Source organism: Colius striatus, chromosome 2, assembly GCF_028858725.1.
Source record: "Colius striatus isolate bColStr4 chromosome 2, bColStr4.1.hap1, whole genome shotgun sequence".
Taxonomy (NCBI): Eukaryota; Metazoa; Chordata; class Aves; order Coliiformes; family Coliidae; genus Colius; species Colius striatus.
In genome coordinates this window covers 62,164,303-62,190,804 of record NC_084760.1, presented here as the reverse complement: position 1 = coordinate 62,190,804, position 26,502 = coordinate 62,164,303, and the positions used below count along the sequence as shown (strand labels likewise).

The 26,502-nt window shown below is 37.5% G+C and overlaps 1 protein-coding gene across 2 annotated transcripts in view; it reads left to right on the top strand.

Moving 5' to 3' along the window:
- MAP3K5 (mitogen-activated protein kinase kinase kinase 5) overlaps positions 1-26,502 on the top strand; it is a 107,598-nt gene that overhangs the window by 66,337 nt on the left and 14,759 nt on the right. For both annotated transcript variants that reach the window (XM_061990753.1, XM_061990754.1), the window contains exons 11-23: positions 1,698-1,805; positions 5,627-5,676; positions 11,203-11,298; positions 12,598-12,679; positions 14,564-14,697; positions 18,809-18,936; positions 20,369-20,505; positions 21,112-21,217; positions 22,099-22,256; positions 22,713-22,890; positions 23,692-23,712; positions 24,787-24,964; positions 25,059-25,227. In XM_061990753.1, coding sequence (XP_061846737.1) covers positions 1,698-1,805; positions 5,627-5,676; positions 11,203-11,298; positions 12,598-12,679; positions 14,564-14,697; positions 18,809-18,936; positions 20,369-20,505; positions 21,112-21,217; positions 22,099-22,256; positions 22,713-22,890; positions 23,692-23,712; positions 24,787-24,964; positions 25,059-25,227 — 1,545 coding nt within the window. The remainder of the gene's footprint in view (positions 1-1,697; positions 1,806-5,626; positions 5,677-11,202; positions 11,299-12,597; positions 12,680-14,563; positions 14,698-18,808; positions 18,937-20,368; positions 20,506-21,111; positions 21,218-22,098; positions 22,257-22,712; positions 22,891-23,691; positions 23,713-24,786; positions 24,965-25,058; positions 25,228-26,502) is intronic.

The window sequence follows — 26,502 nt, the reverse complement described above, 5'->3', positions numbered from 1 at the left end:
CAGACATACATGATCTTTCATAATGCAAAAGTCTTATTTGTTCCCATTCTGAAGGAAAACCACACTGTTCAACAAGTCAGCTACGTGAAACAATGTAATCTTCTTTCCCCTCCTTTCTCTCAGAGTCTTGCAAGTAATTTTAGTTCTAAAAAGATTTTTTTCCACATTTCCTTACTGTGAATTGTTCTCGGAGCTTTAACTGAAGGACTTCAGTGTTCAGCGATATTAGCTTAGCTGCCAGTTATTCTCTTGTCTGGTAGCATCAGCATGATTATACTACTTTTGGCCTTAAGAGGAAAAAGTGACATAGTGTGTGGATAACTTACTATAGACTAAAGACCTCAATGCATGAAATGGTTTAAACCAGACTTTAGAAAGTATACGTGTCTGGAAATGCCAAGCAATGTGTGTGAAATCCCACTGATCATCTTTTACAGAGTTGAATCTCTAGGTACACTTCCAAATTTGGCCTTTGCACTTACTCCAGTATGTCTGTGTCATTGAGTCTGAACGAGTTGATTTGATTCTAAGCCATGGCTCTTTCCAAGACTTTCTGCTTAGGTGTTAATGTGGGGGTGTTTGGTGTTTTTTAAATAGAGATAGACCACATTGCCCCAATGAATCATTATTTCCTAAAGCAATTCTTTGAACCCGAAATATTTTCAAATGAGAGAAAGTGAAGTTTGATTGGAGCTTTTCTAGGAGAGGGAAGGGCAAAAAGGAAAGAAGATTATCAATTTGTTACTCATCTTTAACTTAGTCTTATTTTATAAATGTCTGAGGGCTAGGAATCTTTGTATGGAAGAGTAGTTTTTTCTTTAGTAACACTACATTACATTCTGAAGAATGAGAATGCCTTCAAGACAGGCAAGATAGATTTGGTGTTTTAAATTTCAGATTTTAACCACTGAAAATCTAAAATGAATAGTTCTAATGAGAAACCACACTTCTTCAAATAGCCAAACTTTGACTTGTTCCTTTTAAAGCATGCCAGAAGCTTTAAAAATCTGTAAATCTGGCAGAATATTGTTAAAAATGACAGAGTGGCTGGCTTCATTTACTTGAGTGGTTATGTTAGACTAAATCTTGCTGATTTGCATCTCCTCTCTTTTACGTGAAGATTCTAGTTTTTGTTTCACATATTCCAGGAAATGTTCTGTAGTATTTATCTGTCAGCCCCTTGCAGAAATCCTTGTAAAAATAATTTAATCTGGTGGCTACAGTTCACAGCAGTTCAATCAAAAGCAGTTCGGTCTAGCTCTAGATTGATTTGTTTTTCTGATTTACCTGAATGGTCTTCTACCAAAGGATGATAAAAGTGTACTATGAATCCTGTCCACGTGAGAGATGAACATGCTTGAATGGCATTGCAAGAGAAAGAATTTTATGACAGAAAGATTTCAAAATCTGATAGTTGTCAGAGGAATCATTTGGAAAAGTGTGATATGTGCTAACAATTGACTTACAATAGCCCTATATTAAAAAATGAATGAAAATTGCCTTCAAAAAATAATCTTAAGTTACTGTCAGCCATATTAAACTAGCCTTGTACCTAAATTTTTAGCTTTCATTCTGTTTCCTCTGTTTTTCCTGCTATGGTGTGACTAGAGGTTTAACAGATTTAATTTTAACAGATTTTGATACTTTTTGAAGCTATACATATTTTGTACTAACACTTAAAATTCTTTTTCTACAAGGTTTTAATCTTAGAACCAACAAAAATCTATCAGCCCTCATATCTCTCCATCAACAGTGAAGCTGAGGAGAAGACTGTATCTATCTGGCATGTGCTGCCTGATGACAAGGTATACCATAAAGTTGTCTGTACTCGTAATTTTTTTTTTCCACAGTTTAAAAATATGTATGACACAGAAGGCATATAATATGTAAACAGTTTCATCTGATGATGCATTCTGCAAAGGAGAATATTTTAGTAACACGCAGGAAAACCCTGTGAATGTATGTTGCCATGACTTCAAAAAAAAAAAAAATTATTATTATTATTATTATGGCATTCATCATTTTTTCTTTAAGTTTGTCCTGTTGTTCAGTGATCTGTTGTCTCCATAATTTTTTTAAATAATTCGTGTCATCTTCTAGGTTGTTTTAAACCAGAGTATAATATATGACAAGTCTGTTGCTGAAGATTTCACAAGTAATTTACAATATACTGTCATCGTAAAAATAATGTAGCATAAAATTACTTACACAAACAGAACTATTTTATTTCTGTACTTGTCAGCTGTGGTAAATACCCCTTTAATATGAAATTAATAGGGGCTGATGTCTTAAAATAAGAGCAGAATCAATCAAAACCCAAAGAAATATTTGGCAGAAGGATAGGTTGGTGCTCAGAAGGTCTTGAAACTGAAAAAGCTGGGTAGTCCTTATGTTATCATGTGAAATAGCCAGTCGTATTGAGAAGGAGCTTAGAAAATATGGAGATGCAAGGGGAGAGCAAAACCCAGACTAAGTATTGCATTCTGGGATGCTTAGGAAGCAACATGTTGGTAAGGGTAAAGACAGGGAGGACATCATAGAACCTCAGAGAAGGACGGGAGCGTGGAGACATGGGGGAGAGTATATAACAGGTGAGTGGAGGCTGCAATCTGTTCATTATTTTCTGCAAATCATTGTTTTCCTATATTTACTACCCTAATATTAATCAATAGCCTTAGACAAGGTCAGTTTTAAATGCACTCCCTAGTACTTTTGCTCTGTCCAGAATTCTACTATTGTGAGCTTGTTCAGTAGCCTGGGATCTGGCTGATGCTCAGTACAGGCATCCTTGCTCTGGAAGCAGTGATAGCCACCAAAAGAGTGTAATGGACAATTTGCTAGTTACCTCTTTGACTGTACAATTATAGTCGGCTGTTGCAAGTTGATCAAAGTCCTTGGAATCCATCAGAAACCGTACAGGGAGAAAAGGGACTAGAAAAAAAAATGTGGAAACACCGGCTTCCTTTTCTGTTGAATATATTCAGTATATTTGTGTTTGATAAGGGATTTCATGAAGGAAATTTGATGTATTATATCTGTCAGCCCATTGCAAAGAGGAAGACTCTTACTTTAGGAGTTGATTAACGATGAAGGACAACCTGTCTCTACTGCAAGGACAGGTTAGACAGTTGGGTTTCACAGCTTCAACTATCCAATTTCAGTCTGCCTACTATAGTTCTATCACAGCTTCACCAGTTCACACTTCAGATTTCAGTTCATTTTGGCTCATAAATTAATAGTTCTGTGTGTTTTCCAAAATTGTCAGTACTCTAAGAATAAGAGTTGTGATTTACAAGGTGTATTAACTTCCTTTTATGCACAATTTTTGTATCAAGTCTAAACTGGACTTGATTGGAGCTTGCAACTGGCAATTTTGTGATAGGCAAATGACAGTCAATACCAGGATAAATAATGTGGCCTCTTCCTTTTCCATGACTTCTTTATCAGCATATCTTAACACTTATGCTTTGAATTACACAAAGTTTAACTTAAAAAATGCCTGTAAAAATCAAGTAGCATTATATTTTGTAGAATGCCCATTACCTTTGCCTTGCAGTTCCGTAATTTTGGCAGCCCTTTCCACATGGGGTTAGAGGAATGCAGTAGTGCTGTTTGCGTGTTTGAAATAGAACAGCCTGTCTCTGTTTTGTGTTGGCTTCTGAATCCATTTTGAGTTTTGTTTTGGGTGGTTGGTGTGTTTTTTGCCTAACCAAAGAACAGATGCTGAATTTGGATAGCATGCCTGATATATTTACTCCAATGTATTCAAAACTTGGCAAGATCATGAGGGATATAACTTTTATATTATTTCATTGCCTGAAAACCTTGTTTGGTAAATAAAAGATGTGTGAACCTGTAAAAGATTAGTTGCATGTAGATGACAGGTAAAACCCACAATACTTCTTGTCATGCTACTTGAGCATTTTAACCTATCAGGATGTATATTTTAATTTATTTAGATTTTAGATTATTCCCATCACTGGGAATTGAACGGTTACCAATAGCTAAGCTCTGAAGAGAATTTCCGAGTGTGAAAAATAAGAAAGTGGCAGTTAATGTATGAAGGAAGGAGGAAAAGACAATGCAGACATGTCCTCCTTATTAACAGAGGAATTGATGATTCGTGATCTTTCTTCATGCAAGAGAACCAGGCACTTTGAATAAATAGTTTCACAAACGCTTCATACTAACATTAGTTAATACCTCTACTTCAAGGTGCAATGCCACCCCTTCTCAATGTCAGGTTATTCTCCTGTCCCTGTACCCCACTGGAAAAACCCTTTGCCTCCTTTAACATTGAAGAGGTACTGGAGTTACTGCTTTGTACTCTATGATTGCAGTAGTGTGAAACATCAAAAAGGATGTTTGATTGTATTTTTGGTGTATTGTGTTAAGCATTTTATAGTAGCATTACAATCTTTAATATGATATGAGCAGGAAGAAAAGAATTAGAGAGAAGATTAATATAAGAAGCCTTATAGAAAGCTGTTAAAGCTGGGAGAATAATTTCCTCTATAGTTTCTTGCACACTGTGCTATTGTGTTGGCAGTGTATCTATTCTGACTTCTGTATCTTTCACTATTCATTAAATGTTTTATAAGATACACATATTCTTATCTTCATTTGGAATGTATTTGATTATGTTTCTATTTTGACATTATGCCCTTATGACCTCTCGGCAAAATGTGTCTTTGTGACTCAGGTCATTAAAATGTCAAATGAAATTCAACTCAAGAAAGCAGAGGTTCTTCAAATATGTTGCACGTTCTGGTGAGATCCCAAGGTTGCCAGGACTTTGAGGTGCTATAGTTCCGCCTTTTCCTGAAAGGGGAATGTTTTCATTAGTAGATACAAAAGGCATTTGTTTCTTACAGTAAAGTGTTGTAGAACATAAATGTAGAGCAATGTGATGGTCTGTAGAGAGAACTCAGTTCTGCTGAATGTGACAGGTGTAAATTTAAAAGATCTGAATGTAAGTGGGGCTTGGCTCTCTGTGTTTTCATAGAGTGTTTTCTTTCTTCTAGCCTTGTTTATTATGGTAGCGGCTCTTAGGGCTTGTGGTATATTCATGCTGCTGTCTTCTGAATTCCTAGGGAAATAGTCTCTTTTCTGTTTCTTTGAGCACTTGGCCTTCAGATTTGCTCCTTCACTGAACAATTTCTTCAAGTTCTCAAGAATTTCCCACTTTGTGCTCCAATGGCTTGCTTGTAATTCTCTCTGTTTTGTCTTCCCACATGCTAGAGCATTGAGCATGTAGAGCAGGCCCATGTTATTCTCAGAGGTGGAGTCTTTTTTCCCCCTAGCTTTCTAGAGGTTTGCAGGTCACTCCAAGTCAGCATTGAGACCAGGCTATGGTGACAGCCCTTCTCACCTGCTGTTTTGCATACTTTCTAAAATAGTTTATTATGTTTTCAGAGCAAACGGTAAAGAAACAAAAAACCTAGAACTTATGTTGCTTTAAGTTTGGATAGGAAACAAAATGCTGTGAAAAATAATTGTTAAAAGGTAATAGACTGTTGTAATTCAAGTGTTTCAATCTCATGAGTTTCCATCTAGAAGATACACCTACTGATGCTTCATTTGTGAAAAGAAAGAAAACGTTAACTTTTTTTTTTGTATGTTACAGAAAGGTATCCATGAGTGGAACTTCAGTGCTGCTTCTATCAGAGGAGTAAGGTAAGTTGTTTCCCTCTCATGTTCTGAAATTAAGAGATTTATTGAGTATTGTATTAAGCTGCTGCTATGCACCCTTGGAGTAACAGTGAATTGGATCAGAGTATTGCAGATACTTTCACTTGTGCCCTGCTCTATGCAAAGCCTCAGGATTCTTAATCTGGATTTGGAAATGACTACTTGCAGAATTTGTTATTAAAAAATTAGCAAATGTAGACCACTGAATAAAGAACCGGTATTTTCCATGAGTTGGTAATCACTTATGTTATGCTAATTAAGATCAAATTAAAATAACTGCCAATGTTTCCTGTCCTTTCACCAGAGTTCTGTCACAGCCAGGAGCTGCCTGGCACACAGAATATGTGAGCTGGGAAGGATTATGTGGATGCAGAGTGGGAGGATATGAGGAACTGACAAGCTCAGTGTGTGTTGTAAAATATCTGAATTGCTTACCTGTTGTTGGGTTTTGGTGTTGGGGATTTTCTGTTTCTGTGTCAGTTTACAGAAACAGCAGTAAAACTGTTTCAGAAAAGCCCTGAGAGGAGAGGAGTCTGTCCACACAGGGTGGTAGGTAGACCACAGAGTGAAAACTCAAAGATTATTTCAGAGAACAGAAAGGGAGTCAATGGAAGAAAGGGGGAGGCAAAAAAAAAAAAAAGGCAATCTCTAACCTCCCAAAGATTTGTGTGGAATAGGTTAAATAAATCATAGGATCAGGATTGACATGTGCAAGACTGGCTTGACTCGATTAGAAGAGAACGATGTTATGAGTTCAAGAACATTCTTCTTCAGCACACATTCCTCTTTGGGACAGAGCTTATGAGACAGTGATCTACCTTTGCCATTACATTTACCTGATTTCAGCAAAATGTTTTCTATTAGGGAGGTTTTTTTTTTTTTACTAGGTTGTGTGCCATATTGTTGGTAGAGCTAGTGTGTCTGCCCTGCTAGCCCAGATTGAATGTAGCGTGCATCCTGTTTGGTGGGGTCCAGCCCTCCAATTTGTATCTTCTGATGATAGCAGGATGGTAGCGTCTTACCACTACTGTGACCTCTTAATTCAATTCTTCATCTTGGTGTCCTTTTTCCGCCCCACCCCCCAACCTCCCACCCCCAGCATTTATCTACAATTTGGCATCCTGCAGCTTTCCACTTTGGTGTTTGCTTTTAGTTGTAATTAAAAATAACCTTCCGTAAATCTTAAGCTTTTTTAAAAAATAGTCATTGCTCTGTTCTAATAATAACTGTTCCCTACACTCAAAGCTGTTGCTATGTCTGCAGGACGTTTTTGCACAGATGGATAATTCTTTTCCCTTCCAAAAAGTAACTTAAAAAAACCCAAACTATCAATAGCCACAGAAAAATCAATCCTGTGGGATTCAGTTTATTTTAGGCTAAAATTGCAGTCATACACTTAGTTCAGTCTGTATGAGGTTTTGATTACAGTATGTTTTTGTATGCTTCTAGAAAAAGAAAAGTATTTATTTATTGTCCTTTTTTTTTCCTCCTCCCTTATTAAACCATGCTATGGTCAGTACTGTTTCTGATGTACCCTCCTGCATTTGTTATTTAAACTGTCAATTGTCATTTAATTTGTCAACTAAATTTCCAAACAGATGTCCAAAACAACTTGGAAGACTTTATAGTTAACCAAGAGTGACTGTGAATCCCTAGAAAACTCTCTGGCTTGTCTCCATGAGGAGCTGCATGCTGAAATTTCTGTTAAACAAGTATAACACTGATTTTTTTTTTTTTCTTCCAAATATAATCAAGCTTCTGATAAATCAATTTTTCAATGTTTTTATTTTTACTTCCTGATTTCATGAAGGCAAGTATTTTTTGGAGTGAGATAGGCTTCAGAATCAGGCCCTTTTCTAATCTATTTTTGTATTAAGACTATTTTAGTCTCCTCTGAAGCTTGTAGACTTAAAACAGTCTAGGAAGGGGAAGCCCTCAGCTTTGAAGATTCTCATCCTTTCTAGACTATTAAGAGCCACCTTTAGAAGTGCAGCCTTAAGTACAAAGCAAGACTTTGTACGCCACAGGTCTTACGCTTTTTTGACAAACACCTCCATAAATATTTACTGTGTTACATAAGGAGACATCTAGTCTTGAAATGGCTAATGTTTTTGGTAAGTACTTCAAGGAAGTGGCTGAGGGGTCAACTCTTCTGTGTGTTATGTACGAGCTGGTGCAACCAACATCTTTATTTCATGAGTAATAGAGTTCAACTCTCAAGGACTACAAAAGGAATTGGAAAGTATATCAAGTTCTCTGAACTAAATCATAGTACTAAGCATACAACTAACTAGCATAGAACTAAGCATAGGACTAAATCACACTCTGTATGTAGGGAGTCAGCAATTTGGTTTAGCTTAACAAATTCATTGGTCATCCCAAGTTGCTAGGGGTTGAAATATTGTCACACTACTTCATTATGACAATGGGAGGTGTCTATACTGCTACATGTCTAGAAAACAGACAGAAGTTCCCCAGAGCTGCTTTTGTGTGGTTGCTGCCAATGCTCCACTGTCTTCTTCTGGAAGCATTAGCAGTAGTAACAGCATTTCCCTGTATTTCTCATTGACTAAGGGGAGTTCTGGATGCAGAAGAGCTGGACACAAGGCCATGCTACATCGTGCTTCCACGTTTTTAGTGTTTTGCAAATTTGACCCCTATCCTAATGTTGGAGAAGTCAGTGGGTGCTATGTGTGCTCAGGAACTGTCAGAATGAGGCATTTCCTGAGCAAATTATCCAGTCCCTTTTTATAACTTGTTATTCTTCCTTCATCCTTTTTGCACTTTAAAAACTTTTATTTCGGGTAGAAAGGCAACATATAAGCAATGTAAATGCTCACTTAAAGACCTTAAATATTTATGAGTTTGGCTGCCCTTTGTGTACACTCCATATTCTTACCCTTTTATTCACTGCTGTGTTAGTCAGTGGCTTCTGTCCATGTCAGGTTTAAACTGTTTATTCAATAAAACATTTAAACTCACTGGAATGAATGAGCAACTCTGTTAATACTGGTTACCCGTATCTGCTTGAAAAACTTGGAAAGAAAAGTTAGTTTCTAAAATGGGGACAGTGACTGTGTTCCTAGACGTGTACATTACTTAGCACTTAAGAATTTTTCTTAACGTGAAATGAGTCACCACATGCGAAGACAAATATTCTCGTAACAAAGCAGGCTTTTCTCATGAATAGCTTTATGAAAGGCAGGCCCCTCAGCTTGACTAAAGAGACATTTCCTTACTAAAAGTCACAGAGCTCTTCAGTAGATGAATCATGAAGGGAAGCAAGGATCAGATAACTTTTTTCAATCCTTAATTGGTGTTTAAAGCTAAATCATGTTTGACCAACCTGATAGACTTTTATGAAGATGTAACCAGGATAGATGGTGGCAGTGCAGTGGATGTGGTTTATCTGGATTTCAGTAAAGCATTTGACACCATCTCCCACAGCATCCTCATAGCAAAATGGGGAAAGCATGGACTAGGTGATCAGGCAGTGGGTGGATTGTTAACTGGTTGAAGGGAAGAAGGCAGAGAATTGTGATCAATGGGGCAGGGAGGCTTGTGTCTAGCGGAGTCCCTCAAGGATTAGTTCTGGAACTGGTACTGTTCAATATGTTCAGTAATGACCTTGCTGAGGAACGGAGGACACTGTCAGCAAGTTTGCTGATGATACTAAACTGGGGGGAGTGGCTGACACACCAGAAGGCTGTGCTGCCATTCAACAATACCTGGACAGGCTGGAGAGTTGGGCAGGGGGAAATCTAATGAAATTCAACAAATGCAAATGTGGTCTTGCATCTGGGAAAGAATAACCCCATGTACCAGTACAGATTGGGGAATGAATTCTTAGATAGTAGTGTAGGGGAAAGGGACCTGGGGTGGACAGCAGGATAAACATGAGCCAGCAATGTGCCCTCCTGGCCAGGAAGGTCAGTGGCATCCTGGGGTGTATTAGAAGGGCTATGGGCAGTAGGTCGAGAGATGTTCTCCTCCCCCTCTACTCTGATGTGAGACTGCATCTGGAATATTGTATCTACTTCTGGACCCTTCAGTTCAAGAAAGACAGGGACCTGCTGGAGAAAGTTCAGCACAGAGCGACCAAGATGGAGTGGAGCATATCTCTTTTGATGAAAGGCCGAGGGAACTGGGGCTCCTTAGTTTGGAGGAGACTGAGGGGTGACTTCATTAATGTTTACAAATATGTAAGGGATGGGTGTCAGGAGGATGGAGTCAGGCTCTTCTCAATGACGTCCAGTGATAGGACAAAGGGCAGTGAGTATAAGCTGGAACATAAGAGGTTCTAAAGAAACACAAGGAAGAATTTCTTCACTGTGAGGGTGATGGAGCACTGGAACAGGCGGCCCGGATATGTTGTTGAGTATTCTTCTCTGGAGACATTTGAAAGCCACCTGAGGTGTGTTCCTGTGTGACTTACTCTAGGTGGTCCTGCTCTGGCAGGGGAGTTGGACTAGATGAACTTTTGAGGTCCCTTCCATCCCTTAAGATTCTGTGATTCTTTGAAAATTATACTTCCTGATAGTTAAAATTAAATTGTTAATCAAATCATTGATCCTTTGGTATAACATAAAATATCATTCTACTTTATTTTACTCTAAGTTAATTAAAAACATTATGGCTATCTTGATCTCAGTAAAATAAATTGATTTTGCTAGGACTCTGATTCTTTTCTCTATATCTTAACAATATTAATAAGGAGACTTAATTTGTCTTGGTTTCTGAAATACTGCATTATATTCCTTGTAAAACCTCTATCAGTCTTGGGGGTTTTTTTCTTATATAGTAATAATCAATTAGATTGCTTCAGCTTGACACCTGGCTCTCAACATGTGACAAAGTTACAGAAAGAGCTATTTCATATAATGCTTAATATTTTCTGTAAGAAGCACAGTAATATCATGCATATAAAACAGTTAAGGTGAGTTTAATATATTTGCAAGAGCTGTATCCTGCTTGATGTAGAAAAAAAAAGGCATGGGTGGGCATGGATGGTAAGATCATTCACCTAAATTTTTGACACTTACTTAAAAAATAATTCACACATGCTATCAAAGTGTCAATTCACAACTGGTCAGAAATTTTTGTGTTCAGGATTGAGCTGTGCCTGATTTCTAAATCAAGAAGAAGTCATGATGCGAGTTCAAAGGCTACCTTACTAATGTGATCCTGAAAGGATATTTGATCCTGGCTGGCTGCAGAGGTGGAAATTAAGGGCCTTACCTAAATGCACTGAAGACAAAAGTTACTTGAGTCAATGGAAGTAATCCTATTTACTTATTTGCCTAAGAAAGAATGAGAGCAATATGTGGACTAGGGGACACACAGAAGAATGAACTTTTGAGGACAAAAGTGTAATTTTACAATAAGGAAAAACTATAGCATCTGAAGTTTAATTAATACTTTCTTATGTTAAATGGATTGATCTTTATGGTTTGACATAGACAGTCAAAATGCATCTTTCCTATAACATGATCTGCTTGTCTGTTCTTTCAGCATTTCAAAGTTTGAAGAACGATGCTGCTTCTTATACGTTCTACACAACTCAGATGACTTTCAAATTTACTTCTGCACAGAACTTCATTGCAGAAGGTATGTCACTGCTGTTTTTTCAAAAAAAAACCCAAACCACAGCCTGTAGTGGGAGAAGTGGTGTCTGTGTGTACAACAGGGACTGATTGTTTCAGAAATGTAGTGAAAGCTGATCTGAGCATCCTTAATGTTCACCATCATTCATGAAAAATCTTGGTGCTACAGTGTCCTGGAGACATTTGAGGTTCAAAGGTTCAAGGTGCAGGCTCAGGCAAACATTAGAAACAAATATGAAAATCTTTTTTTTACATACTTTGTTGGAATTATTTTCCTAATACTTCTCATAAGAAGCTATAAGCTGCAAAGCATCCTAAACTTCACATGGATGTTTTGGAGTGAGGATGCTTAGAGTTAACAACAAGGTATGGTCAAGATTTGTCTTCTACTGTAACAAAAATTGTATTTACAATTATGATGAAGCACATTTTATTTCCTTCACATTGGCATCATATTTACATAAGTGAGATCATACCAGTATCCCTACAGGAAGTGTGTCAAAGGTTAGTTGCACAAGTTTAGGGATGTCTCAGTTTCTCTAAACTGTGTTTCTGCTCCATGAGCTTGAGTGTTGTGATCTTGAATGAATCCAGAAGGCATTCCTAGAGGAAATGTTATGTATTTTTGTGCTAAAAGAGACTGCAACTTTACCAAAAATCACAGCGGTCTTCCATATTAATGGCTGTGGCCACTTCCCAGCCCAGTTCCTAGCTTGTTCTCTTATCCAGTGTGGCTCATATAGGTTCTTTTAAGATGATCATTCACCTTCATATCTAAGCACTTAAAGATGAGCAAGCAATACCTTAGCAGGATATGATGTTTATATTTGTTCTTTCAAAGGAGTAGAAGTGATATATAAGAGTTTGGGGTTTTTTTAATGCAAAGACCCCCTTTTCATTCAAGAAAACACTTGAAGCTAGCCTTCCTGTGCTACAAAATCTCCTCCAAATGCAGGCAAAACTTGCAGACACTTCTCATGGTGCTTCAGTGCTTTCATTGAACTTAAAGAAATGGTGGTATAGGTTGGTAGATTTCAAAATATTAGTATTCCATTCATAATTTCAGACATCATGGATGTCTCATGCATATGAGGAGTATGCAAAAGAGGTAGGAAGACTGCAGGTTTTTACTTAATTCTCCATGTAAACAATCACAGAATCACAACATTTATTTGTTTTTCAAAACAAAAGTTTAGACTCAGTCTGTATGATACTAAAGTCTTCTTTTGGTTCATTCATTTCTTTAGAAAGATGTCTTTTTAATGTCTCAAGTGTGTATTTGCCTTTTTTTTCCTTTTAACAGGTTTTTTGACATGGTGAACAGTATCACTGAAGAAATAGGGAAGACTACAGAGGAAGGGGAATGTGATGGAGACTCTCTAGAGGTATTTGTACTCTTCTATCAGCATACTATGAGTTTTGGGCTTCTAGTGTAGCATTTCACTAAAGGGAGGAAATTACTCATCCCTTCTCTGGAAGAAGTCAGTAAAATTTTATCTTTTACTGTTTATAAAATAATGATTCTTTTTAATAGGCCTTGTGTTTTATAGCTAGCATAGCTAAGTCCTGTTTTGGCTAGCATACTCGCTTGAGAAGGTACTCAACTCTAGAATTCTCCACTCGTGTTTATAACAGTGACTCTTGTAACAATGACTTCAGAGTATAATCATAGTCAGGCAGCATTATCATCCCTTTAAATTTTAAAGATTGATTGTTGTCTGTCTGTTTAGTGCATCCTTGGAATAATGTGCACTTGCATTATTGACAGGTCGTCTGCACAAGTAAGGATATAATTGTAGTAGAGGAGGGCTTGTTCTTGCTAGTTACCATCCGTAGACAAGCACAATGAGCAGCAAACTCAAATCAGATAATAATGTTGCTGCAGCTGGGAGTATGTTCATACCCTTAGCCCATGAACTCATCCTGCTTCTGTTCTCACCTCTGTGAGCTGAATTATAGCTTGCCTGGGTGCATGCTGTGCTTTCACCTTGGTTTTCTGTCTGCATGTACACGTAGCTGAAAAGTGAGTACAGGGTCATTGGGTGCAATGCAGTAATTAGGGTGTTTAGGCGTTCTTTTAGGTGGCAGGGAACAGGATAGAATATCTAAGCCTATGTCCTATCACATGAAAATCTGGTGATCTGAAGCTCTAGAGACATCCAGAATTAGCTGAAAGAGTCAGTGCTGCATAATGAACACAGACAGTCATCTGTCCTAGTTTTGATGTTGGCATTTTATAATACATCTGAAATCAGAGATGAGACAAAGAGAAACCACTAAAGTGACTTGTGGGATAGAAAAATACCCTATAATGAGAGCCTTAGGGTGCCTAATTTGTTTATTGTAGCAAAAAGAAAAGCAGTGGGTGACTATTATAGTGGGTGAGGATTTTTATAGGGAAAATTACAGTGTGCTAGTGGTCTTTTCAAACTACTAAAGAAAATGTTATTAGTAACATCAAAGAAATTTGAACTAGGAGGCATGACTTAACCATGAGAGTAATTATTTCCTGAAACAAAGCACTAAAAGTCGTGGAATCTGTTTTTAATAAAAAGATATCAGTCTTTATTTGGAAGAAAAGATACTCTATCTAGGTATAAACTACTGGGTTTAACATGGGGCAAAAGGTGTGAAATTGCATGTGTTATACATAAGAATAAATCAAATAATCTGTCTAATGACTGTTTCTGGACTGGCTTTAAACTCTTTAAAACTCAAATTCAACTGAAACCACGCTTAATACACTACAATCCTGACTGACCTTCATTGGCATACTCTGCTGGCTGACCTGGCACTAGAAAAATCGAGGTTGTGCTGGTTTTGGAAGATGTGGTCAGGTCAGGAGAACATCTGGAGCAAATTAAGTATATTCTGCCTTGCTTTCTCTGTGTGGGAGCCAGAGTTCTCTGTTTGGTGCAGGGTGCCCTCTGTTGTCTTCTCTTGTGGTTTTTTTACAGCACCTGCCAGCAGAATTGCAGATGCTCTCAAGTAAGACGTGATCATAGCTACACAGAACATGTCAAAGCTAGCTTAGCTTTTATGCATTTACCTGAAATGGCTACTTTAGAAGCCAGTGCTTCCTGTACCAGTCAGTGGAGCAATACAGACATATCTGCATGGTATCCAAATTCTCATCTTGAACTTTTTTCCTTTCTTTCTGCAGGTCCTGGGGAAGGAAGCTAGCATCCTAGATGCCTTAGTTATGAGCACAGGGTCAGAGGGAATAAATCTTATCTCTGTTTCGTTTAATGTTGTTGTTGTCTTTGTAGTATGACTATGAATATGATGAAAATGGAGAGCGAGTCATTCTGGGGAAAGGAACTTACGGCATTGTATATGCAGGACGAGATCTGAGCAATCAAGTCAGAATTGCTATTAAAGAAATCCCAGAGAGAGACAGCAGGTATAGTAATTGTGGCACATAAAAAAATTCTGTGCATTGAGTAATTTCATCAGTAATGTGATTGACCAGTTTGCACTTTGAGGAGTACCTCTTCTCCAAAGCTGTCAATAAATTATCTGTAGTATATAATTGTGTTCCTTATCTTTGTAACTACATTTTTCCAAGTTGCAGAGTAGATTTTTATTAAAACTGAGAATTTAGATTGTTACTGGTTTTGGTACTAGTAGTTTTTAATACATTTTCTTTCCAAAAGAAATATTACTTGAGGTACAGAATCTCACACAAACACGTAGTGATAAGCCCTCTCTACTTAGACATGCTCAAGCATGTCCTTGTAAAAGAACCACTGAAATTCTTGTTTTGTGGAGTCCTTTACAATTCCAAGCCTGCATTGTTGATAAAAACATTTTCCTTTCCTATTTGTGCATCCTGTATGAAGCCTCTTAACATTAGGATAAATCATGTGACATGATTTTTTGTCTACATATTTTTTATACAAACTCTTTAAATCTCAACTTTTATAAATGAAAAGAGACTTTATATATCTCTAAATAGCAGATGCTTGATGTCCTTAGTACTTGTATATCTGAAGGCTTCCAGTATATCCTGTTTTAAATAAGTAAATTTCCACAAATATTGTGATAAATATGCTAGCAAGTCTAAAGATAAGATTTTTCAAATGAAACTGACTGTATTAAACTGTCAGGTTATTCTTACTCTTAAATTCTACATGAGCCTTTGTTTTTTGCAGTCAAGTGTTGTACAATCTGTTTCTTAAACAGATGATTTGAGTGCCTGGATCTTTGAAGTGCCTCTTAGACTGCAACTGTAACTCAGACTTATGTTCAGGAAAGCTATGGAAAGTAGGAAATAGTCATTGCTGTGATTGGTAACAGAAAGATAAACTCCTCCTTTCCCAGTGGCTGAAAAAATAGTCTTTATGAAGGAAGCTCTTCTGATAAAGACAGAAAAATGCTTAGTAGCAGGAAGGGTCTCCCACTAAATGAATCTAGGTAAAATATCAAATATACCAAGAAATTGATTTCTGTCCATTGCTTCAGTCAGGAATGGAATCCATACTTCCAAATCTCTTGTCTCCTTTTGCCCTTTTTGGCTTTTTTTATTTACTACTATTAACAGGTAGCTTGTCCTTCAGCAGAATTTCCTATATTTTGATGTGCTGCATTTACTCTGTAGAAGGAAAAAATGATATCCTTGTTAGTGCAGTATTCAATCTACACCTAGTATCAGGAAAGAAGTTGGTTTTGCCCAGTCCTGCATAGCAGTCATCATAAAGAGTGCTAATATTCAAAAAAGAAGATACAAGAGGCTATTCTAATCCACCACAGTGGCTGTTGTTCTTCTCACTTGTATGTAGTATGTATGTCCCTGGGGGTAAACCCACCATTTGTACAAAGGAGCATTTGACATTTAAAAATTGAATCCTTTGAAGTGTTTTTGAATCTATGTATATATAGGCTGTTCAATATGGATATGTGTGTGGTCTAATAGTTTTTCCATACTTGTAATATTTTAAAGATACTACAACTTAAATTTTGGAAAGGGAATTTCTTCCTTCCTCTATATTGTAATTGTAAATTTAACTTCAAGATGTGTTACAATTTCTCAGAAAGTATGTCCTGATTGTGTAAAACATTTTCTTGACTCAGAATAGAGTTGCAACTTTTGTATGTGCTAAGAAAAAAATTGACAACTGTGATTAATAGAAAGACAGCCCGAATAGAGCTGAATAGAACTATACTTTAAAGGGAAAAAAAAAATCCAGATTTTTCTTCTCTGGTACACATTTAAAAGAATTTTTAATGGAAAAAGTTTCAAGTTCAGTGAGCAAAAAAAGCATACTGGAAAAGAGATTATTTAGAAGCTGTTAGTCTTTGATCTAGTCTGTTAAAAATATTTACAGGTTTCCAGGACAAAGTATTCAAGTATTATTCTTTTAATGGCAAAGTAAGAAAAACTTATTAATTATAATCTGATATTTTAGCACTTTGAAATAAATCTATAGAAAGCAAAGGATTAACCTCTGAAGTTAGTTCTTACCAAAGTAAAAATTACTATCTTTCAGACCCTTAAGATATAATTGGGTTCTGAATCAGAACATGTCCAGAAATGCAATAATTATTATACAAAAAGCAGTGAGTCTTCAATACTGTTATATTGTAAATATAAGCTACTGGATAATTTACTTAATTTTCAGGAAACATTAGACTATGGAGACATTCTGAAAGAAAATTAAATATTCCTGCCTTCGGCCTCAAATGCATTTCCAGTACTACAAAATAGTACCAGTGGCCATATCAAACTTTCCAAGTGGAGGTAAAATCATATTAGGTAGATAAGACCAAGCTTACTAGGATTTACAATTTGTCTGTCTTTGTATCTTTTAAAGTTTTCTAATGACTGAGTTCTAGAATAATAAATGCTTCATCCCATGGAAGAATTTTCTTTCAGCTTTATTTTACTTGCTAAATTATTTCAGTTGCTCAAGACTCTGACTGCGCAGCTTTAAAGTGCAGGGAGAAGCATTATAGTGGTCTTGCTGTTGCTGCTCAGAATCACTATCTCATTAATAGAACTTAGCAACATAACCTCTTACTTTGTATTTCTGAATAACTAACAATGTGGTCAGAATCTTTATAGTCATATGTGGAGAGGCAAGCCAAAACTCAAATGAGCTTTTAGTAAATAGGCTCAGAGTTGCATCATCACAGTTCTCATTAACTCATTAACCAAATACTTTCCGTGTTTTCTGCCACAATTGTTTTCCAGAGGGATTTTCAAATGACCACTTCTTTTTCCCCTGTCCACTTTTTTAGGAGTTCAGTCTCTACTTGTGGCTTAACTGTCATTAGGGTGAGCTAATAATTAACTGCTTCAAAAGGGAATGGAGCTCACAGACATTTTTTCCCCTAACAATTTTAATTGCATTTGTGCTTTGATTGCGTTCCTGGCACTGACACTCGACTGGGTCCAAGGAGAGTTAACTCTTGGACTTCAGGCAGCAAGAATCTACCCATCCTTTCTGTAAATAAATAAACAAATTCTGCCAGTTCATTGGAGGGCAAGAATGTACCGCTTTTGGTGCTAAGTCTATGCTGAGAGCAACTTGATAAAAGTGGCAGTAAAGTTCTTCCTTCTGGTGGCAAGTAGCTGCAACATTGAGTTTGCTGTTACATTTAGTACTCTCTCTGTATAAGCATCTGAATGTGTCTTCCACTTGCTCAAGATTCTGCAGCTCCTCCTGAGCTGATAGAAGGAGGTCTCTCTCCTTGATCTATTTCAGCTACCCTGAAAGTCCAACTGCAGATATCAGTGCTTTAGTGGAAATAGACAATATGCTGAGAGTCCAGTGGCTATGTTTTGCCAGACAATACACAGAATCTGGCAGCTGACCTACTCCCGACTCACCCATGGTTGGAAGAAGAGCATTAGGGCCTGCCCAGGAAGCACATCAGCTGCTGAGCTCTAATGGTGGTTCACAATGGAGAAGGATCCAGACCTTGGCAAAAAGACTGCTGAAAAGCTTATGTCTCTAAGAAATATTTTACCTTGGACTAAATTACATTTGTTGAACTTTGTTCGAACTTTTCCTCTGAATATTTCCCCATGAAATGATTCCTGTTTTTGTACTCTAAAAGATACCTGCTCTCACTTTCAGAGAAGACTTGTAGTTTAATTAATATTTAAATGGTGATTTTTTTTGTTATTGAGGTGATTTTGATTATACAGCAACTTTATGGTTTACTAATTCACTTTGGCATTTGTCCAAATCCAACAGCTTGCACAACTGTTTATTTGCTTTGAGTTAGTTTTGAGAGGAATTCATTTTCCACAAATTTATTTTTACTCTATGTACAATTATGATATTTGTGTGTATATATACAATATGGTCTAGATATTCTGTGTATTTATATACAAGTACAGAATTTGTTTGTGTGGTGACCACAATCCCTGTTGTTAAATGCATCTAATGCATAGGCATTTTCAGTGTAAATGTATTTCATGGGCCTTTAAACTTCAGCTACTCCAGTAATCACAAGACTTTCTTCCCCAAGGTCAATACTGAATAAGCTGCTTCTTTTCTTTACAGATACTCTCAGCCTCTGCATGAAGAAATAGCTTTGCATAAGCATCTCAAGCATAAGAACATTGTGCAGTATTTAGGTTCTCTTAGTGAGAATGGCTTCATTAAGATATTCATGGAACAGGTGCCAGGTGGTAAGTTGTAGGGGACACTGGTGTGATTGGGTGGTTTGTTTGTGTTTTTAGCTTTTAATATTTTAAACATTTTAACATTTTAGAAGTATGAAAACCTGTAGTACTTCCACAAGATGCATTTAATGCAAACATAATATTCTTTAATATCTCTTTGCTAAGTTAATGGGGAAAACTTTTGTCTTGCAAGTGCTTGAGTCCTCTTAGTCAGTAGTTAGTTAGGATGTGCTACAGATACAGCTCAGATCGTTGCTGTGATAGGCAAGCTCCTTCTACCTACAGATCTGCATTGGGTTGACTCTACCTGAACAACAGGTGTCCACCAAAGCTGCTCTGTCACTCTCATTCTCGGCTCGACCCGGGAGAGAAAATGTAAGGAAAGAGACTTGTGGGTCAGGAGAAGGACAGGAAGATCACTTACCAATTACTGTCAGACAGAACAGACTCCCTACCATTTTGTGATTCTGTGAAAATCTAATTTAATGTATTACCAATCAAATCAGAGTAGGATCATGAGAAATAAAACCAAATCTTGAACACCTTATCCCCACCCTTCCTTTCTTCCTGAGCTCAGCTTTACTCCTGAGATCTCGATCTCCTCCCCTCCAGCAATTCAGGGGGACAGCAAATAGGGGTTGTGGTCAGCTCAGCACGGATTCTGCCACTCCTTCCTCTCAGGGGGAGGACTCCTTACACTTCCCCTGTTCCAGTGTGGTCTCTCCCACAGGAGACAGTCCCCATGAGTTTCTCCAATGTGAGTCCTTCCTATGGGCAACAATTCTTCACAAACTGCTCCAGGGTGGGTTCCTCACAGGGTCACAAGTCCTGCCAGCAAACCTGGGCTGGCATGGTCTCTTCTCTCCATGGTTTCACAGATCCTACCAGGAACCTGCTGTAGCGTGAGCTTCCCACAGTCTCACAGTTTCCTTTTGTCATCCACCCACTCCAGCATGGGATCCTCCTCAGACTGCAAGTGGATCTCTGCTCCATCATGTCCCCCATGGCTGCAGCAGCAGGGCCTGCCTCACCATGAACTGCAGGGGAATCTCTCCCCCAGTGCCTGGAACACCTCCACCCTATCGTTCCCTGGCCTTGGTGTCTGTGGAGCTGTTGCTCTCAGATATTCTCACCCCTCTCTCTGGCTGCAGTTGCCCAGCTGTGGAGCAGTTTTCCCCCCCCTTCTTAAATACATTAATCAGAAGTTCCGCTGCTGTTGCTGATGGCCTTGGCTAGCAGCAGGTCCATCTTGGAACTGTCTGGCATTGACTCTGTTGGATATAGGGAAAACTTCTGGCAGAGATTTTAGAAGATGTGATTACACGTGGTTTGGGATTGATGTTTGTTATTACTGTTTGATGAGGTTTTTTTCCTTTTGGGGAGAAGGCAAAATTTGATTAGACTTTTCTTCTCACCTTTTTGCTGTTCAAAATTACAGGCAGCCTTTCTGCTCTTCTACGATCAAAATGGGGACCATTAAAGAATAATGAACAGACAATTGGCTTTTACACCAAGCAAATTCTTGAAGGATTAAAATACCTGCATGATAATCAAATAGTGCATCGAGACATAAAGGTAGGAATTTGCAGAGAATTAATCCTGATAAATGGTTATGCAGTTACATAACACTATTTTTCCTGTAATTTAAAAACTTCTGAGAAAAAAGTTCAGTGTTGTCACTTATCCTTTGCTATTCTGAACTGTGGGTTAGGTAAGTAAACTGTTATTGATTTGAATTTGCACCAACAAAATATGTTTCTTTTAGAAGAATTGACATATACCTACTTAAGATGTGATAAAGTGGATGTTTTTATTTCTGATTTTGATTGCATCATCAAACTTTCATAAAAGATTATTAGAAGTGAAGGAGATTGTGGATGGGATATTGGATATTAATAGGTTCTTTTGCAAGGAAATTGCAGGAGAAAAAGTTCCCTTAAAAAAATATCTTTTTCCTTCTCTTAGTTTTCTTTAACTGAATTTCTCTAGTATTCCTCCAGCTTCTGTTTATGGAATTGCATAAGACAGGAACACTAAGGATTCTTCTCACCTCTTCAGAGCCTTAGGAGAGCAACTGTTACTTACTAAAGAGTGCATTGTAGAAACAGGCTATGCAAGAAGTCTTAGATGAAGAGTCATCAGAGGAAAAAAAGTAATTGCTCTAAATGTTCTGTTCTGCAGGGTGATAATGTGCTTATCAACACATACAGTGGAGTATTAAAGATTTCAGACTTTGGAACTTCCAAGAGACTCGCAGGAATCAACCCATGTACTGAAACGTTCACAGGTATATTCCCAGAGGAGACTCCTAACTTGAACTGCGTATGCAGGGTCAGAATCCACAGCTGCTGAACTTTCATTGACTTCATATCAATATAATAGGTGGCTTCAAGAATAACATTTTGTATACTTAATCTAAAGATATAAACTGTACTTGTATGCACTGTTCAAATAGAATGCTGCTTTGGAAGTTCCACTTGAGATGTGAAAGTTCTCTACAACAGAAGAGCTGTGTCTTGTCTGTGTTGCATTTGAGTCTGTCTCTCCTGTGCACATGACTTTTCTATCTTGGTGACAGAAGGCTTTTTTTTTTCCTTTCATGACTGAATTGGACATTCTGGCTTCATCTCCAGAGTTACTTAACTACATAGTCTATTGTTAACTTGATCCTCTTTCTGCATGATAGTTTGATTTGGACATTAAATCATGCAATGGCACTGCATGGAATAATGATGCAAAATGAGAACCGACTGTTATTTTAATGCCATCCTCTGCTCTTCCATTTCTGCTCTAAGTGGAGCAGAATGCAGAGTGATGTGTCAAGATGATTCCCTTCCCTCAGAAAAAGTGTTCATATCACCTTCTATTTTAGGTTCCTATTTCAGATTTTGCTTCCTTTTCCTCTTTGGGTGCAATTCTGAGTGATCTTTCCTATTTTAATCTTAATGTAAAATACAGTAAATGAAAACTATGCTTGATCCAAACCTTACTGACACCTCTTAATTGTCATTGACTCGGAAAAGCAGTATCATCAGATCAGTAGATGATATCAGATGCTTTTTGCACAAATAATATGTTGAGTAGTATTTTTATGTAGAATGCATATGGAATTTCTTGAGTTACCTATTTGCATTAGTGTACTTAAGTAAAAAAGTATGTTTTAAACAGGTACACTTCAGTATATGGCGCCAGAAATCATAGACAAAGGACCACGTGGCTATGGGAAGGCTGCAGACATCTGGTCTTTGGGATGCACAATCATTGAGATGGCTACAGGGAAGCCCCCATTTTATGAACTGGGAGAACCACAAGCAGCTATGTTTAAGGTCAGACATCTTCCTTGTACAGCTCAGACCAATATTTGTAAACACAGGAAGTCTTATGACTGTTAACACAGAAGATTGAACTAGAGATTGCGGGAGAAGATGATAAAGGAAATGCTTGTGTAGTGAGGATGTTAAGAACAAGCTGATTCAACTGAGTGGGAGTGCTGTGTAGTTGTGGAGAGAGTAATGGAGTAATGACAGCAACTATTCTGTAGCCTGAGTGTTTTAAAAAAACCCAACCAAACAACAACAACCTATCTGAGAAAAGAAACAATTTTACAGAAGTAGTTTTCTGCCTCGTAAGAGCTTCTGTTTTTCCCGAATCAGTTACAGAAATAGAATATCAAAACTTGAGAACAATATGCCATTCTTAACCATCTACACACATTTTTGATGCTGTTTAGTGTTTGTGAAAAGAAGAGTATAGACCATTCTTTCTCCCTTTATCTCTCTCAGGTGGGAATGTTTAAAATACACCCAGAGATTCCTGAATCCATGTCTGCAGAAGCCAAGGCTTTTATATTGCGTTGCTTTGAACCAGATCCTGACAAACGAGCTTTTGCTCATGAGCTACTTGTAGACGAATTCTTAAAGGTTTCAAGCAAAAAAAGAAAGTCCCCAGCAAAGCTCTCAGGTAAGCATTGCCAAACTCAGTGTGGAATTTTTCTCTTGTCAATGATACTGTTTCCCGAAACTGCTGATTTTGTCATGAAGATGAACACAGCAGATCTCCATCACAGGTAAGTGTTCAGTTGTAATCTTTTGTTCCAGCAGATTGCTGCAGAAGCATTATTGTACCAGAATTCTGTTATGTTATCACAGAGATGATTTATATGTACGTGTCTAATGAGATTTGTAGAAGTCTGCTTATGATCTTGTGCATCTTTTCTGGTTATGGGGGCTTTTGGGGTTTTTTAATCTTGTATACATTTTTATTCAAAGAATGTGTGCATAGAGTACCTTTGTGTAAGGCTAGAACATGCTATTGACCCTCAAGGAAGTTTCCTACATAAGCAAGTTAATTTTTGTCACATAGCAAATGTGCATGCACTGCATTACTTTTTGTTTCACTATCATTTCCTCCAGTGTTCTTAATTATGTAAAGTAACAAAAGAGTTCTGAGGGCAAATGACGTATTCTATGTGGATGCATATATATATGGATGAATGTATCTTCTCTGTATTTTTAGCATGGTACCTAAAATAAATAAAAATACTAGGGAAAGGAGATGGCATTGGATGGTCACTTTTAACATGGCTTCCATCACCCCCTCACCAGATTAGAATTAACTTTAAACCACAATAAATTCCACTTTCAGAGAGTGCAGACAGGAGAGTCCAGATAGCACATGAAAATGGGAAGACAATGTAGACCTATGCTTATTTTCTGTTAATTTCCATGCACTTAACATCTTTCTTTTGCTTTTCTCCCACAGTTCTTTCAGCTAACACAAATGGTGAGTTTCAACACCCTTACTTATAAAAGCATAACTACGTAGGTACTGTGGGTTATCACTTCTTTCAGTATGACTTGTCACAGCAAAATGTTGCAAAGAGAAGTGGGCACAATTTTGTGAAAATAAGTGACCTTTCTCTGTTAGGAATCTCTAATTCATTGTGTAAATTTAAACTACTATTTGTAATCCTACCAGATTATGGCTTAATTGCCTAGGCAGGTGGAGCTTGAAGAGCTGTGTCCTTGTTCTAGGGCCATGTAGTGGAAATGCGAACAAGTATCCAAATGGCTGCTCTTTAGTAGCAATACAGCCAAGCTTTGTGAAGAAAGATAATGTCAATCTTTATTAGGCTAAATTCTATAACTGAAAAAAAAAACCAACCCAGAATGCATTTGTAACCCTTGTGAGGCACAAAATACTCATCTCTTTCAGGAAGTGAACTGGGAGGGGAGGAAGCCAAACAAGCACCTAGTTACCTTCATGCTGAGTTGCTATCCGAGAACTCTTTGAAATGTGAACTTGCAAAGCAGATAATGAATGGCTTCTTGCAGCAGTAATATGTGCTCTGTATTTAAAAGCAAAAGTTCTGACTTAACAGGCATGTTTATTAATAATCAAAGACTATGAAGTAATTATTATTAATGAATTAATAATCTGCTACATACATTTATCATATGTATTATATACTTAGGAATTTTGTGTGTGTATATATACTTACATAGACGCATACAATTTAGATTTTGGATGGCTTATCCAGTAGAAACATTTTCCTTCAGCTGAAAGTGCATAATGATGATATGAGTTGCACATCCACTTCAGACATTAAGTTCTGTAAGTGAACTTGCAAAGAGTCCAGTATTTCCATATCTCAGGAAGCTTTTGAGTAAAAACATAACAAAGATAACTCTTTTCCAGAAGAATAAGATTTAGAAGGTTTTTGTCAATTTTGTTTTAATACGTTATATTGGTGTGTGGGAAGACTGGAGTCTGTGTCCTCTGAAAGAACAGCCTTTTCAAATCAGAGCTGTGATGACTCTATGGAATTCTAATTTCTGAATATTCCCATATGAATAGAGTATCTTCGGAGTATATCCTTACCTGTCCCTGTTCTGGTGGAAGACACAAGTAGCAGCAGTGAATATGGTTCTGTCTCACCTGATACAGAGTTAAAAATCGATCCGTTCTCTTTCAAAACAAGAGCCAAGTCCTGTGGAGAAAAAGATGGGAAGGGAATCCGGTCTCTTTTTCTGAGGTAAAGAGCTATCTGGCATTTTGTTACTCAGTAATTAGGAATGTGTGCATTGGGGCTGTTTTTACAAAGTTTCTTTTCACTGTCTTTCGTTCAGTATCCCAGATGAAAATTTTGAGGATCACAGTGCACCTCCTTCACCCGAAGAGAAAGATTCTGGGTTTTTCATGCTGAAGAAGGATAGTGAAAGGAGAGCCACCCTTCACCGGATATTAACTGAGGACCAAGAGAAGGTGGTGAGGAATTTGATGGAAGCTTTAGCTCAGGTAAAGTAATTTCAGAAGGCAGCAAAAATTTTACTGAATTTGAAGGCTTATATGCAGCTACCTGGAACTTTTGAAATGATATATGATAAAGCAATTAAAAATTAAGGTTTGATTAAACTAGAAAGCATATACCATTATAAGCTTTCATGATTTATTGTTTTATTTGGGCTATTATAAATAGGCTTGCCTAGAATCATAGTGTGTCAGGGGTTGAAAATGGTTTGTGCTGCATTACATACACCTTTTGTGTTGTTTGTAAATGTTGTGTATATCCACAGATATTAGTACTGGCCAGACAACAGAAGAACAGGTTTTTGTGATATTATATTTTGCGAGTGATTTTTCAAATGAAACTGAGTCTGTTAGGTCAAGTCATGTAAGAGAGGGGATCATCCCCAGGAGGTGATTATCTTGACCCTCTTTTAGAGCTCTTGCTAACTGCTTTGATGGAGGGAGGTTTTGGTCTTTTGTCCTGCTCTAGCCTTATGTTAGGTAGGAAAAAAAAAGGGGTAACTAGTACACCATTGCCTTCTAGCCAACAGCCATGAAAGGGGAAATAAATTAACTGCAGCTATTCCTCACAGCAGCTGGGAACACATATGGAGGGGAGGGAAGATGGAGTAACAGTGGGAGCTTCAGTAAACAACAAAATAATTGCAGAGTGGCCTTTTGGCACTGCTTTGTGGAGATGGTTCATGATGATGTATCAGTTCAGGATGACACTAAATAAATTACAGGTCATGGCCACACTGCTAAATGTTGCCACATTGCCACATTATAATTGGATGACATGATTTTTTTTTTGTTCTTGTTTGTAATGTGTGTGTCAGTAGTTAATTGACTCACTTCATTCTCAAGGCTGAATATTGTTGGTCCAAAACATATTTATATAAGATTCAGCAACTCATCTTCCAAAGATAGTACTGTTTGGAAACTGATGCAAACCCATATGATTCTTACGCATGTACTACAGTTATTGTGGTTGGAAATTGCTGCCATTCCAATAAAAAGAACTTCAAACTCTTGATGGGGAGAGGGCCTGCAGTTGTCCTGGTAACTATAGAAAGTGTTAAAATAGAAGGCAATAGGAGAGATGCCCGTGATCTGAGCTTTGTTAGAGTGTTGCTATAACAGACACAGTTGTTACCATGTGTATGAAATGAATAATCTGTAATTGTGGGCGGCTGAAACTCAATCACAAAATCCAGAGAACGTGCTTGGTGGTTCATGCCTTCCTCAGCTGGGGTTTGGAACAGCCCGAGAGGAGCGGAGAGA